The following is a 12,785-nucleotide window of genomic DNA, read 5'->3' as shown; positions in this document are numbered from 1 at the left end:
GGCTGGCTGGGGAACGCTGGGAGTTATAGCACTTTTTCTGTCTAAACATGCATAGGATTGCACCTCTGATTTTACAGCTCTAAGGAAGACACAAGCAACACCACAAATCCAAACTGGGGAATAGTTGTCAGAATTTTAATCCACATCCCAAATGTGGGATGTCTAAATACTATTATCTAATCTCCTGTAATCTGAATAGGAAAGGAAACGTATTGACACCAGACAGATTAGCAAAAGAACATACAGAAACCGGTTTTTCTTGCTCATTGTCAGGAGGTCAATGTGTTACATCTCGTTTCCTTCTGTTACTTAAATACTGGATTATCAAAGAGTTCAGGCAGCCTCATAGGAATGGGTGTTGCTTGTGTATTCTTCATTTCCCCTCTCTGCTGAGAAGTTCATCCAAACGCAAAATGGACACTGTTACTTTTAAACTATGTGTTAAACAACCCACAGCTCACCTAAAAGAACTAACTGTAGGTTAACGATGGGTTGTTTAACTCATGATTAACCCATAGTGTCCGGTTTGACATCACAAAATAACCTTTGATCAGAGTTTGCATATTCAAAATGGAGGTGGCACACATCAGCCATGCACCATGCATGGGTTAATTAACCCACAATTTGCTCCCGTTACGTGCAAACGGGCCCAGTGAGTACAAGATATTTTTCTATGGCATGTTAGGTACAAATATGGGGTCATCGTTTAGTGCTTTGGTAGTGAGAATTTTTTTTACAACTTTCTTGTTTTGGCAAGAAATATTCCTATTTAAGAGACACTTTTCTCATATTTCTACTTTCTCCTTAGGTTCCCAATAAACACTGAATAAGCTACATGTTATAGTAGTCACAACTGTTGCCTATGCTTCCTCCTTTTGTGCTTAAACTTAAAGATGATATTTTGAACATTGTTAAGAGTCACATCTTACCCTTGACTTCTGGGATCTTCCCACTGTGTGATGCGTGTATTATGATTGACAAAATACACTCTGCCATTGCTGTCTGTTCTTTTTTCTGAGAGGAAATAAAGTAATGTAAGTACCATCTTAAGTGCAAACTAGCACACAGATTTTAATTAAGTGATGCTGCAGACCAGGACTTGTAAAAGACCTTACCCCATCCATGCGGCAGGGGACCAAGGGGATCAAATTCTTTATTCTGTGTAAAGTCTTGATTCTACAATCACAAGAAGACACACTATAACAGGGACTGACTGACCAATATAAGTGCTCATATTTCATCTACATTATAGTTATATCTGTTCTTAATAAGGTCCCACTTCCCTAGAGAATTAATTTAGGTCACAGATTTATCATGAATTAAAGGGCCCTGACTTGTTTCAAAATACACATTGCTCAGATGAAATCAGAAGTGTAAAGCTAGAAGGGAAGCAGAAATTTTGATTTTTCCCTGTGTATGGTGACTGTTCAATAAAATGAGAAATCGAAGACTGAATCTGCTGGAAACATTATCCCTTCTGCCTCCAATAAGGGGGGAGAGGGGGCCACCAGTTATGGCAGCCACCAGTTATGGTTACTCACTGGAAAGGAAACGGAACTCAATATATGAGGGATTCAGCTGGCAATCTTCAGATGCAATGATAAACATACTGTAGTTAATGCATTACAAGGGAGACTAGAGTTCTAGATTCTAAGAATTGTTTACAAAAACAGTGAGCCTGAGACTACTGAGCCCTGGCTGAAAAGTGTTCAAATCGCTTTTCCTGTTTTCGTTGTGAAAATTGCTTAACTGTGACCTAGCAAGAAGAAAACTTATGTCCCCTTTGGGCAAGGTCCAGCATTACAGGACAGATAATATTACAAGTGACAGTTTATCTACCCCCAAACAGGAACTACACTGTCCGGAGATCATTATCAGAGGCTAGAAGATTCTGGTGTTAACTTGCATTAATAGCCTGCTTAACTTTGGAGCCAAGCCCCACCTGAGAATAGGGTTCCAGGGCTAGAATCCTATAGAGTTCAATCAAACCTTGCCTATGTTGAGGCCATTCCTTGAACAAATCTTGCTAATGACCTCTATGCTTAGCTAAATGCTGATTCTATTGATCCAACACAGTCAGTACTGTCTGCTTGCAACTGGCAGAGCAAGAAGCCAAAGGCTGAGATATTTGAGCCATTACCCTCTGGGATAAGAGATTCCTCAGAATACATGGGATTGTACTAAGTGGTGTCCTGCTGCTGTTGGAAAACTTTCTGATCCAGCGGAGGCTCCCATCAGTGAAATGGGGAGTGCAATGCTTTTTGCAGACTCCTCCTCCCCCCTGCAGCCCCCTTTGCTTTCCAATATATGCTCCAGAGGGTTGGAGGACTAAGGCACAGCATAGAAGGTGGTGTGGGGGCTGCTGGGGATGGGAAGAATCAATGAAAATCACCTCCCTCCCTGTACTGCTGATGGAAGCCTCTGCTGGACCATTAGCTACAACCCAAAGGTACTTTAAGATACAGATCAGTTGAAGTTACAACTGATTAGTTGTTAAAACTTGAAGTTAAAACTTGATTAGTTTTACTTCATATACTATATATACGCTGGGAGGAGGGGGAAGTTTGTTTGTTGGTTCCCCAGCCTGCTACTCCAGCTGATACCACCTTCTGCTGTTTCCTCTCAGGTATTTAGGACATGGTGAGGAATAGATTTCAGGGATTAGACCTGATAGACAGAGTGCCTGAGGAACTGTGGACGGAGGTCCGTAACATTGTTCAGGAGGCAGCAACGAAATCCATCCCAAAGAAAAAGAAATGCAAGAAAGCCAAGTGGCTGTCTGATGAGGCTTGACAAGTAGCTCACGAAAGAAGGGAAGCGAAAAGCAAGGGAGAAAGGGGAAGATATACCCAACTGAATGCAGAGTTCCAGAGAATAGCAAGGAGAGACAAGAAGGCCTTCTTAAATGAACAATGCAAAGAAATCGAGGAAAACAACAGAATGGGAAAGACTAGAGATCTCTTCAAGAAAATTGGAGATCTCAAGGGAACGTTTTGTGCAAAGACGGGCATGATAAAGGACAAAGAAGGCAGGGACCTAACAGAAGCAGATGAGATTAAGAAGAGGTGGCAAGAATACACAGAAGAACTATACAGGAAAGATCTGAATGTCCCTGATAGCCATGATAGCGCGGTCACTGAACTTGAGCCGGACATCCTCGAGAGTGAAGTCAAGTGGGCCTTAGGAAGCATTACTAACAACAAAGCTAGCGGAGATGACAGTATTCCAGCCGAGCTATTTAAAATCCTAAAAGATGATGCTGTTAAAGTGCTGCATTCAATATGCCAACAAATCTGGAACACTCAACAGTGGCCGCAAGACTGGAAAAGGTCAGTTTACATACCAATTCCAAAGAAGGGCAACGCCAAAGAGTGTTCAAACTACCGCACAATTGCGCTCATTTCACATGCCAGCAAGGTGATGCTCAAAATCCTACAAGCTAGGCTTCAGCAGTATGCAAACCGAGAACTACCGGAAGTACAAGCTGGGTTTCGAAGAGGCAGAGGAACTAGAGATCAAATCGCCAACATTCGCTGCATCATGGAGAAAGCAAGAGAATTCCAGAAAAACGTCTATTTCTGCTTCATTGACTACGCTAAAGCCTTTGATTGTGTGGATCACAACAAACTCTGGCAAATTCTTAAAGTGATGGGAGTACCAGACCACCTTACCTGTCTCCTGAGAAACCTGTACGAGGGTCAAGACGCAACAGTAAGAACCAGACATGGAACAACCGATTGGTTCAAAATTGGGAAAGGAGTACGACAAGGCTGCATATTGTCACCCTGCTTATTTAACTTATATGCGGAGTACATCATGAGAAATGCCGGGTTGGATGAATCAGAGGTCGGAATTAAGATTGCTGGGAGAATTATCAACAACCTCCGATATGCAGACGATACCACCCTAATGGCAGAAAGCGAAGAGGATCTAAAGAGCCTCTTGTTGAGGGTGAAAGAAGAGAGTGCAAAAGCTGGTTTGAAACTCAACATTAAAAAAACTAAGATCATGGCATCTGGCCCCATCACTTCCTGGCATATGGAAGGGGAAGAAATGGAAGCAGTGACAGATTTTACTTTCTTGGGCTCCAAGATCACCACAGACGGTGACTGTAGCCATGAAATTAAAAGACGCTTGCTCCTTGGGAGGAAAGCTATGGCCAACCTAGACAGCATAGTAAGAAGCAGAGACATCACCTTGCCGACAAAGGTTAGTATAATCAAAGCTATGGTTTTCCCAGTAGTAATGTATGGCTGTGAGAGCTGGACTATAAGGAAAGCTGAGCGCCGAAGAATTGATGCTTTCGAACTGTGGTGCTGGAGAAGACTCTTACGAGTGCCCTGGACTGCAAGGAGGTCAAATCAGTCCATCCTAAAGGAAATCAAGCCTGAGTGCTCATTGGAAGGACAGATAATGAAGCTGAAGCTCCAATATTTTGGCCACCTAATGCGAAGAGAAAACTCCCTGGAAAAGACCCTGATGCTGGGAAAGACTGAAGGCCAAAGGAGAAGGGGACGGCAGAGGATGAGATGGCTAGATAGCATCACGGATGCAATGAATATGAACTTGAGCACGCTCCGGGAGAGAGCGCAGGACAGGAAGGCCTGGCGTGCTATGGTCCATGGGGTCACGAAGAGTCGGACACGACTGAATGACTGAACAACAACAACAAACCACAGGCACTTAGCATTGCCCTTGGAGACGCATGCAGGAATGCACAGTGGATGTCCTCCACCATTCTCTTCAGTGGATACTTCTCTTGGAATGGAGCCCACCTATGAAGGAGTGGCTGGTGTCTAAACTGAGTTCACAGTATTCTATCCTCCACAGAAGAGTATTTGTTCTAATACTGCAGGATTGTGTTCGTTAAAGTATATGTGAGGAGGAGTCAGTCGCTAGGTGACAGCCTGATGATTTAAATAGGACCGCTGTTTCTAACATGTTTTAGCTTTTGTTTTAGGATTTTTATCTTTATTTTTAATGTTTTATGGAGTAGTGGTTGCATCTGGGTGCACTCTGAAATTGTTTGTTGCTGGGTAGTTTGGAGTTACAGCAGTGGATGCTAAACAAGCAATGAAATCTAAAGTACTTTGACAGCTTTTGCTGTCACCTGTTACATGCTCAATATGGGTAAATCAAAATATACTGATAGCATACTAAAGATGCTCTAAAACCTGATTCTAAGCAGAGGAGGATAGACTCCTATTTTTCCTCTGCTAGCCCCCTTGAGTTTAATGTGCCCACCAGTAACTACTATGCTGTATTAGACCCTGCTGATTTGGGATCCTTTGAATCCTGTTGATACTGCTCCTTCAACAAAAATTCTAGAGTTGCCTACTTTTAAACCACCTTCTGAGCAGGATGCTAGGTGTGTCTGCATGGAGCAATACTCTTTAGTGACCAAGACTGTGTTACTAATATTTTCCTCATTAAAGGAGATCAAATGGGAGTTGTTCAAGCTTTTCTCTAGTATGCCTTTACTAAAAATGGTTTTAGCTGAAAATACTGAAGAAAAAAATTATGTCTATGTGTTACAAGCAATTAGATAGATAAAATGGCTGTTAGATATGAGTTTCAGCACAATCCTCAATGTTCTCACCCCATATATGAACCTCTGGTTAAATTGTTGCATAGCTCCTTGAAGCTCACTGCGATGAAGTTGCCATTGTTCATAATTCCGGACAGATTCCACAGTTGGCCGCTGCCAGGTTGTTGTTCTGGTGAAATGGTCAACATAATAAATCCGGCCCATGTTGTCAACTCGGCGTTCCCAGCTAAAGAATACAGTTGAGATACTCAAATGCATGCACTGACCTCAAAGTACCTTCCAGTCAAATAGAAGTGGAGGAAAACAGGATAGCTTGTTCAACACAAAGGACAAAGTGGGTCAAGCACAATCATCCCTCAGTTTTGCTGGAAGAGTGAGGAAAAAGCCATTCTCTCTTCAGGGCTGTCTCTACACCATCCTATCCCTCAATTCCCATGGGTTTTATCATTTGATTAAAGGTTCCGCACCCTGATTATTCATCTCAAGCTTACTTTATCTGAAGTAGCAAACATTTGGAAATCTCTAGAAGCGTAGCACAGTTGGAGTAGGTCGTTTTGGCAAGTGTGCTACAAGTCCAAAGTATGAGAAAATGGCACTTTAGTATGTGCTACTGTACATATGCAGCCCCATCCAATGTCTTTGGTTGCTTCCGTTTCTATTCTACAGAACCAGGGAGCGCAGCAGCACAGCAGGATTAACTATGCCATAACCATACCTACAGGTCTTCCTGCTCTTGCCTGGGAATGCCACGAACCTCAGCAGTTTGTACCATAGTTGGCCACTTATGGCCTAATATGACTGACATTTCTAGAGCCAATACTTACCGTGAGGCCCAGATCAGACATCACACTTACCTGGTTACCAAACCATGGCTTAGCTATAGGGCAGCATATTATCTGAACTGGATCTATATATAAAGATGGCAAGTTTGAACTGACATCTTCAAGCCTGTTAGCAAGTAAAGTTTCTCACTGCATGACTGACTTACCCTGGAGGAAGAGGTTCTGGCCTATCCCACGTAGTTCTTTTTTCAACGTGATCTACATAATACACTCGGCCATGCTGATCCACTCTTTGTTCCCAACTAGAAAAATACAAGCAGCTCACATTTTTTTTATTTATTTATTAAATTTATTAATTGCCCATCTGGCTGGTCACCCAGCCACTCTGGGCGATGTACAATATTAGAAACAGTTTAAAACAATAAAATTCTACATTAAAAACATCATATTTCTAAAAATACCCTAACCCACCCCAAATGCCTGCCTGAACCACCACGTTTTTAATGCATGGCGGAAGCTCATTAAAGAGGGGGCATGGCGGAGTTCCCTAGGGAGGGAGTTCCACAGAGTAGGGGCCACCACAGAAAAGGCCCTCTCCCTCGTCCTCACCAGTCAAGCTGTCCTGGCTGATCGGACAGAGAGAAGGCCATCCGATCTTGTTAAGCGGCCTGTCTGGTGTTGCTGGAGGCGCTCCTTAAGATAGGCTGGGCCAGAACTATATAGGGTTTTAAAGGTCAAAACCAACTCCTTGAATTTGGCCTGGAAAACAACTGGTAACCCGTGCAACTCCTTCAGCACTGGAGTGATGTGATCTCGCCGGCGGCTGCCTTTAATCAGGCGAGCTGCCACGTTCTGCACCAGCTGCAGCTTCTGAACCGTCTTCAAGGGTAACCCCGCGTAGAGCGCATTACAGTAGTCTAAACGAGAGGAGACCAGGGCATGTACTACCGATGGGAGCAGATGGTTGGGAAGGTAGGGGCGCAGCCGCCGTATCAGATGGAGTTGGTACAGCACTGTCCAGCTCACATATGTAACATTGCTCTAATCTATTCACCTTCTGGCTTTATCTTAGTATTTATTTCCAAGTGGTTCCTTGACCTAGCAGCTGTTTTGTACATCCAATTGTCATAACACAATATCTAATTGATAAGAGGACATTTTCAAGCACATTTGCTTTATATGTAGACAGTAGAGGCCTAGTCTTCATTTCTCAGAAAATTCTACAACTGCTTGCTCAGCCGCACAATTTGCAGGAGTGGGATTATTTGTCAGTCACATTTGTATTGTTCCCTTCCTTTCTCCATTTTCCTATTTACTTATCAGCTTCTCAAAGGCATCTGGTGGGCCATTGTAGGGGCAATCTACTAGACTAAATGAACCTAGATCTAATCCAGCAAAGTAATGCTTGTTTTTGAGCAAAAGTGCTTACATTTAACATTAAGGCATAACTAAGCTTTTGTTTTGTTCTTTGAGATACTGAATATGCTCACTTGCTTTATAAATTTAATTCACTGATGGACCACAGAGCTTCAAAAAACAAACAATAAACCATGTAAACCTAGTCAGCCCCACTCTGCACTATAACATGCTTGCTTGAGACCATGAATTTCAGGATTAAGTTTATGTTCCAAACCCATTAGGCAACAAAAGCCACATTGACTCACTGTCACCAAGTTGCATACCTTCCAGTTGTACCTATGGAACTGAACCTATTTCTCACTATGCAAACTCAATTTCCAACCAGTACAGGAGTATGATGTCTAACTGTACTTATTTAGCTGGAAGCATACCAGTTGTCTTGTTTTGGTACTGGAGTCAACACATTTGAATCCTGAACATGAGCACTCTAAGCTGCAACATTTTACTGCAGGTCCAACTTGTAAAACGCTACTCTTCTCCTAAACTCTGCTCCCTTGTGCTCATCTCTGATTTTTCTCACAAGACCATTTATTCCTTTTAAACAGTCAGTCTTAGTCCAACCTTAAGAAATTATTTAAAACTCACTGGGTCTCTCGTGTATTTCCTTCTTGATCTTCTGTTTGTTTTCTTTGACTATTTTACTAATTATTAGGTAAATCCTACTTTAACTCTTTAGGGGATTCTAAAATTCTCACCTAGCATGTGCAAAGTTCATTTTATTCTTGTATAGCATGTAGCGTATTTTAAATGCTTTTAGAAATTATAGATGAGGCTGAGGAAACAGTGGTGTCTTAGAGAAAAATGTTGGGTTAGAAATGTGCAACTAATGTCAAACATTAGCATCAAACTCTTACCCAGGTGGAAGAGGACCTTGACTAACGGTATGATGTGGCTGTGAAGCTGGAGTAACTGGCTGAACTTGTCTGGATATTGGTGGTGTGGTCAAAGGTGTTGCTGCAGGAACAGCTGTTCCTGCTGTTGTTCCATCAGAGCTTGGTTCCAATGTTGAATTTCTTGCTGTTGGCACTATTTCTACACTAGCCCCTTCTGACTCTGTGGAGGAAGAGCCATTGACACATGCTGCAGAGAACACGGGTAGGAAAAAAGACAGATGTTCATTCCAGTACTACAAAGCATGAATAGATAAGCCTTCAAGTGTCTACTAGGTACATCATTAAGTTGCCAGACTTTTAAGAAAAGTAGTTCATGACAAAAGCTCTTTGGGCAACATTTATACAAAACTATCCAAATTAATTTCAAACACTACATGAAAAATTAAGAATAAGTTATATTCAGAGTTTCAATTATTCAATATCATTTTAAAAACACTAGCTCACTGTTATATTTCACCATTTCCTTCCCAGGGAATCTACTCTGATTATTAGAAAATTATGAAAGGGAATCATTTTTCAGCAATTCCCTCCTACTTTTGACCACAGAAAGCCTGGAAGTCTTTGAAGAGAACATTCCAGACTGCAGCTTCAGTGGGTGTCACATAAAGCTACTTCAGTATTTTCTAAGAAGAAAAACTTCCATAATTTAAGTGTGGGACAATGCGCATTCTCAAAACAACTGTATGATATACTTCTGGGGCATATAGTCTTTCCTTTCAGCAGTTTAAGAATGTCTTGTTAAAGGTCAGATGGAGATGCCTGGCTTCACTAATGCTAACATTTGCCTCTTACCATTTAAGCCTCAGCATCAGAAAAATGGATGTTCTAGAAAGTAAATTGAAAACTAAGTTTGTGTGTGTGTGTGTGTGTTGGTATCATGTTCCATAATATCTGACACAGCTTTAATACAATAGTGAAGCGGGCAGGTTACACTGAATAATCTTAAGTAAAACCAACATTGAACTCAACAGCTTCTGAAATCATATTCCACAATGACACACATACCAGATGGAACGGAGGGCCTACGTGGAGTGGGCGGAGGTGGTCGAGAAGGTCTGGGAGGTCTAGAAGGCTTAAAACCTCCATTTGCAATTAGCGGAGAGTCACTGTCATTGACCACCCTGCTTTCATTGGAGCCAGAAGCATCACAGCTTTCAGGACCATTTGTACTTTTCCTTTATAGGAAAGAAGAGCACAGATTACTGTAAAGACTTGAACATCTGACTCTATGTTAAAACATTTTTTAAAAATAAAGAATAACTCAATTACAGGATATAACAACAAATTCTACAATATATTTTAAAACCCTTCTTTTTTTGGTAAAGGTTCGGATATATGGTCATGAGTAGTGAGGGCAGTAAAACTTGTGTTTCTCGTACCAGAAACATGGACCTCAGAGGGTCATAACACTTGACTCGAATGCAAAGCAGATATTACGACTCCATAATTCTTTTCTGGCTCAGACTTTAATCTGAGTTGGAGAACAGTTCAACTTCTTCTCTCTTCCTACCCTCTCCCTAAACTCTACCCTTCCCCATGATTCCCTGCAAGCATCCTTCCCACCCATTTATTTGGTGAAGGAAAGGGCACCAGGTGCACATACACGTGGGAAATTAGTTTTGCCAAGGGCCACTGCAGTTGTCAGTAGTTATGTTTTATGACTAACTTATGTTTTCCACGTGTCTGCTGCATAGCAGCATGTCAGGTACCAGAAAGGGGTAGAGATATCCTACTGTTAACACCACTGCTAGAAACCAGATGAGCACAAGTAAAGTGGCTTGGAGACTCACAGGATGAGGGAAGGGCTTAGAGGATCACTGAAGATGGGGCATAGGAAGGATCAGACTTTGCCATGCTCCCAATGGTATCATTAAGTGCATGATGGGATTCAGTTTGGCTCAGAACAAGCAGAACAGAGTTTTGGGAAAACATTTTTGATTTTCTGAGCCCAACTATGAGCCTGACTGGAGGGGGGATTTGCTCTATTACTAGATGCAGGCTTAAACAAAAGCTTCATCAGATACATTGGCAATTGTAACTGATGTTGAATATTTGATTGCTACTGTAAATGCTGCTAACTCCTAAGTGGCGTCAGTTGTAAAGACATTGGAAAGCGTCTCTTTGGGACCAAGCAAAGAAAAAAAGCTACGATGTTGGGGTTGTAATGTCCATATGCTCAAGCCAACCAATGACAAATTTAAATTTTCAATTGTAAAGAATTACTGTTAGCTTTTTATTTTTAAGAAAAACATATATTCACAGGGTACTAACAAGATTTTGCAGATTACATAAGGGACTCCTATGAACCTCAGGTGTAGGCTCCTAAGCTTTCAATTCTATATGATTCAGAGAAATACAAAGACATCTTATCCCTACATTGTAGCTCTGCAACTATTTGAAGAGGCACTCTGATAGGAAGCTTTGAACTGGATGAAAACACTTAACACTGACATAATGAACTACAATTCCTTAATTACAGGAAAAGGCTGACATTGTGAAACTATACCCAAACGTTCAGACACATTGAGCAAGGAAATCTTTGAAATGAATTGTAGCTGTTTCAGGCAACTGAGCAAAGTTTAAATGTGGACATAACTGGTCACAATGTAATTGTCATTACTAAAATTTAATGAGGGTTTGCTTTTCATTCTCCCTTTTGCAATAGTTAACAGCAGAACACACATCTTTGACTTTTCAACGGAAATGTAAATTGCATTTTGTTCACGTGTTAAGAATTTGTTTCTAGATACATGAACGAACTACATTATTTAATTACACTATGTTTAACGAAAATGCAGTTGGATGATTCAGGTAAGTTAAAGCATTAAAATCTATACATACGAATGACTGCACAACATATCTGTAGGCTAATAAGAAGGATCATATTATTCCAGTGCCAAGATTTAACCCCCTCCCCCATTATTAATAGCGGTAGCAGCTATAATTTAAGTTTAGCATAAACATGCCCATGATTTTCTTGAACCAACATTTCAAGCAGGACTGGGATATATTCAGAATTCATTTTACTCTTTCATGCTACTTTCAAGGAGTTTTAAGCTCTATCGCTGCTCAAGCATTACAACATCTTTTGGCTACTTGCAGATTACTGAAATGAAAGATGAAATTACTTTACTCCATCCTAAGAAGCATGCTATTTGTGGTAGGAATTCCAAGGCTATGTCCCAGAGGTATTGATCCTCTTGCATACAGGTCAGCCTGATACGATGTGTGCGCTGTGTAAATCATTTATCCTAACCATCTAAGTATCATTAAGATAAAGACAGCTTTGTTGCTTATCTTGGTTGGGGCTCCATAAAAATCTTTCGATTTTGCATGGATGCTACCCGCTCTTTGCAAACGTGTTATCTTTAAAGCCAATATTATGCATTTTTTTTAATCCTCTGCTGTACCTCAAATCATGCATATGTTTCCAGTCATCTAATCCTGGCATCAATGCAGCATCAATGGGCACCACAGCAACTGTAGACATCTCCCCTGACAGCTGCTAAGGCCCTCTGCTCCCACCATTCTTTTTGATTAAAAACAAAAAACAGGATGCTGGGAACACGGCAAAGCAAAGCAACAGCCCACCATCTTTACTTCTCCAGAATGCCTGTAGGCCCAAAGGCATTCTTAAGCAATGAAGATGGTGGACAGCCCAATGCTTTGCTTTCCAGGGTGCCCTGGCCATCTAGTAAGAACATAAATAAAAAAGGAGACCACTGCTACTTGACAACCTGAGGAGGCTGGCAGTGACTGTGGAGGTATGAGTGGTAATCCTGAGTGAGAAAGAGTGTGCATGTATGTATGGGTGGTGATTTGGTGTGAGAAAGAGAAGAGTTGTGGGGAAGGTGTAAGAAAGTTGGCTGGCAGAGACAGGGGGATAGAGAAAGAAAGAGTTTGCCTTCTGTGAAATGGGTACTTAGATTCAGAGGCAAGTTACAGGTCTTTCAGCATTACCAGTTTGCCTTCTATGAAAGGATAACTATGTCCCAATCAATATATTAGCCTGGGAAGTGCAATTTAGGTTGGTTTGCTTAAAAATGTGTACCAAAACAAAATTCTCCCCCATTCCTACATATGAAAGTGTTTTATTGGATGATAGTACAAGGTTCAATGTGGCATGTGGTTATGTTCATTCAA

General features: G+C 41.4%; 1 protein-coding gene across 11 annotated transcripts in view; it reads right to left on the bottom strand.

The window, feature by feature from the left end:
* Positions 1–12,785, bottom strand: part of ITCH (itchy E3 ubiquitin protein ligase) — a 66,859-nt gene that overhangs the window by 18,584 nt on the left and 35,490 nt on the right. For all 11 annotated transcript variants that reach the window (XM_084853874.1, XM_084853878.1, XM_084853875.1 and 8 more), the window contains 6 exons: positions 9,648–9,817; positions 8,604–8,829; positions 6,537–6,632; positions 5,600–5,774; positions 1,116–1,176; positions 930–1,014 (listed from right to left, as the gene is read on the bottom strand). In XM_084853874.1, coding sequence (XP_084710000.1) covers positions 930–1,014; positions 1,116–1,176; positions 5,600–5,774; positions 6,537–6,632; positions 8,604–8,829; positions 9,648–9,817 — 813 coding nt within the window. The remainder of the gene's footprint in view (positions 1–929; positions 1,015–1,115; positions 1,177–5,599; positions 5,775–6,536; positions 6,633–8,603; positions 8,830–9,647; positions 9,818–12,785) is intronic.

The sequence above is a fragment of the Heloderma suspectum genome, chromosome 4 (genome assembly GCF_057233095.1).
Source record: "Heloderma suspectum isolate Gila_16-S chromosome 4, 16-S_ref, whole genome shotgun sequence".
In the NCBI taxonomy this organism is placed as follows: domain Eukaryota; kingdom Metazoa; phylum Chordata; class Lepidosauria; order Squamata; family Helodermatidae; genus Heloderma; species Heloderma suspectum.
The sequence above is the reverse complement of the archived record's forward strand: the minus strand, read 5'-3'. Positions and strand labels throughout refer to the sequence as shown.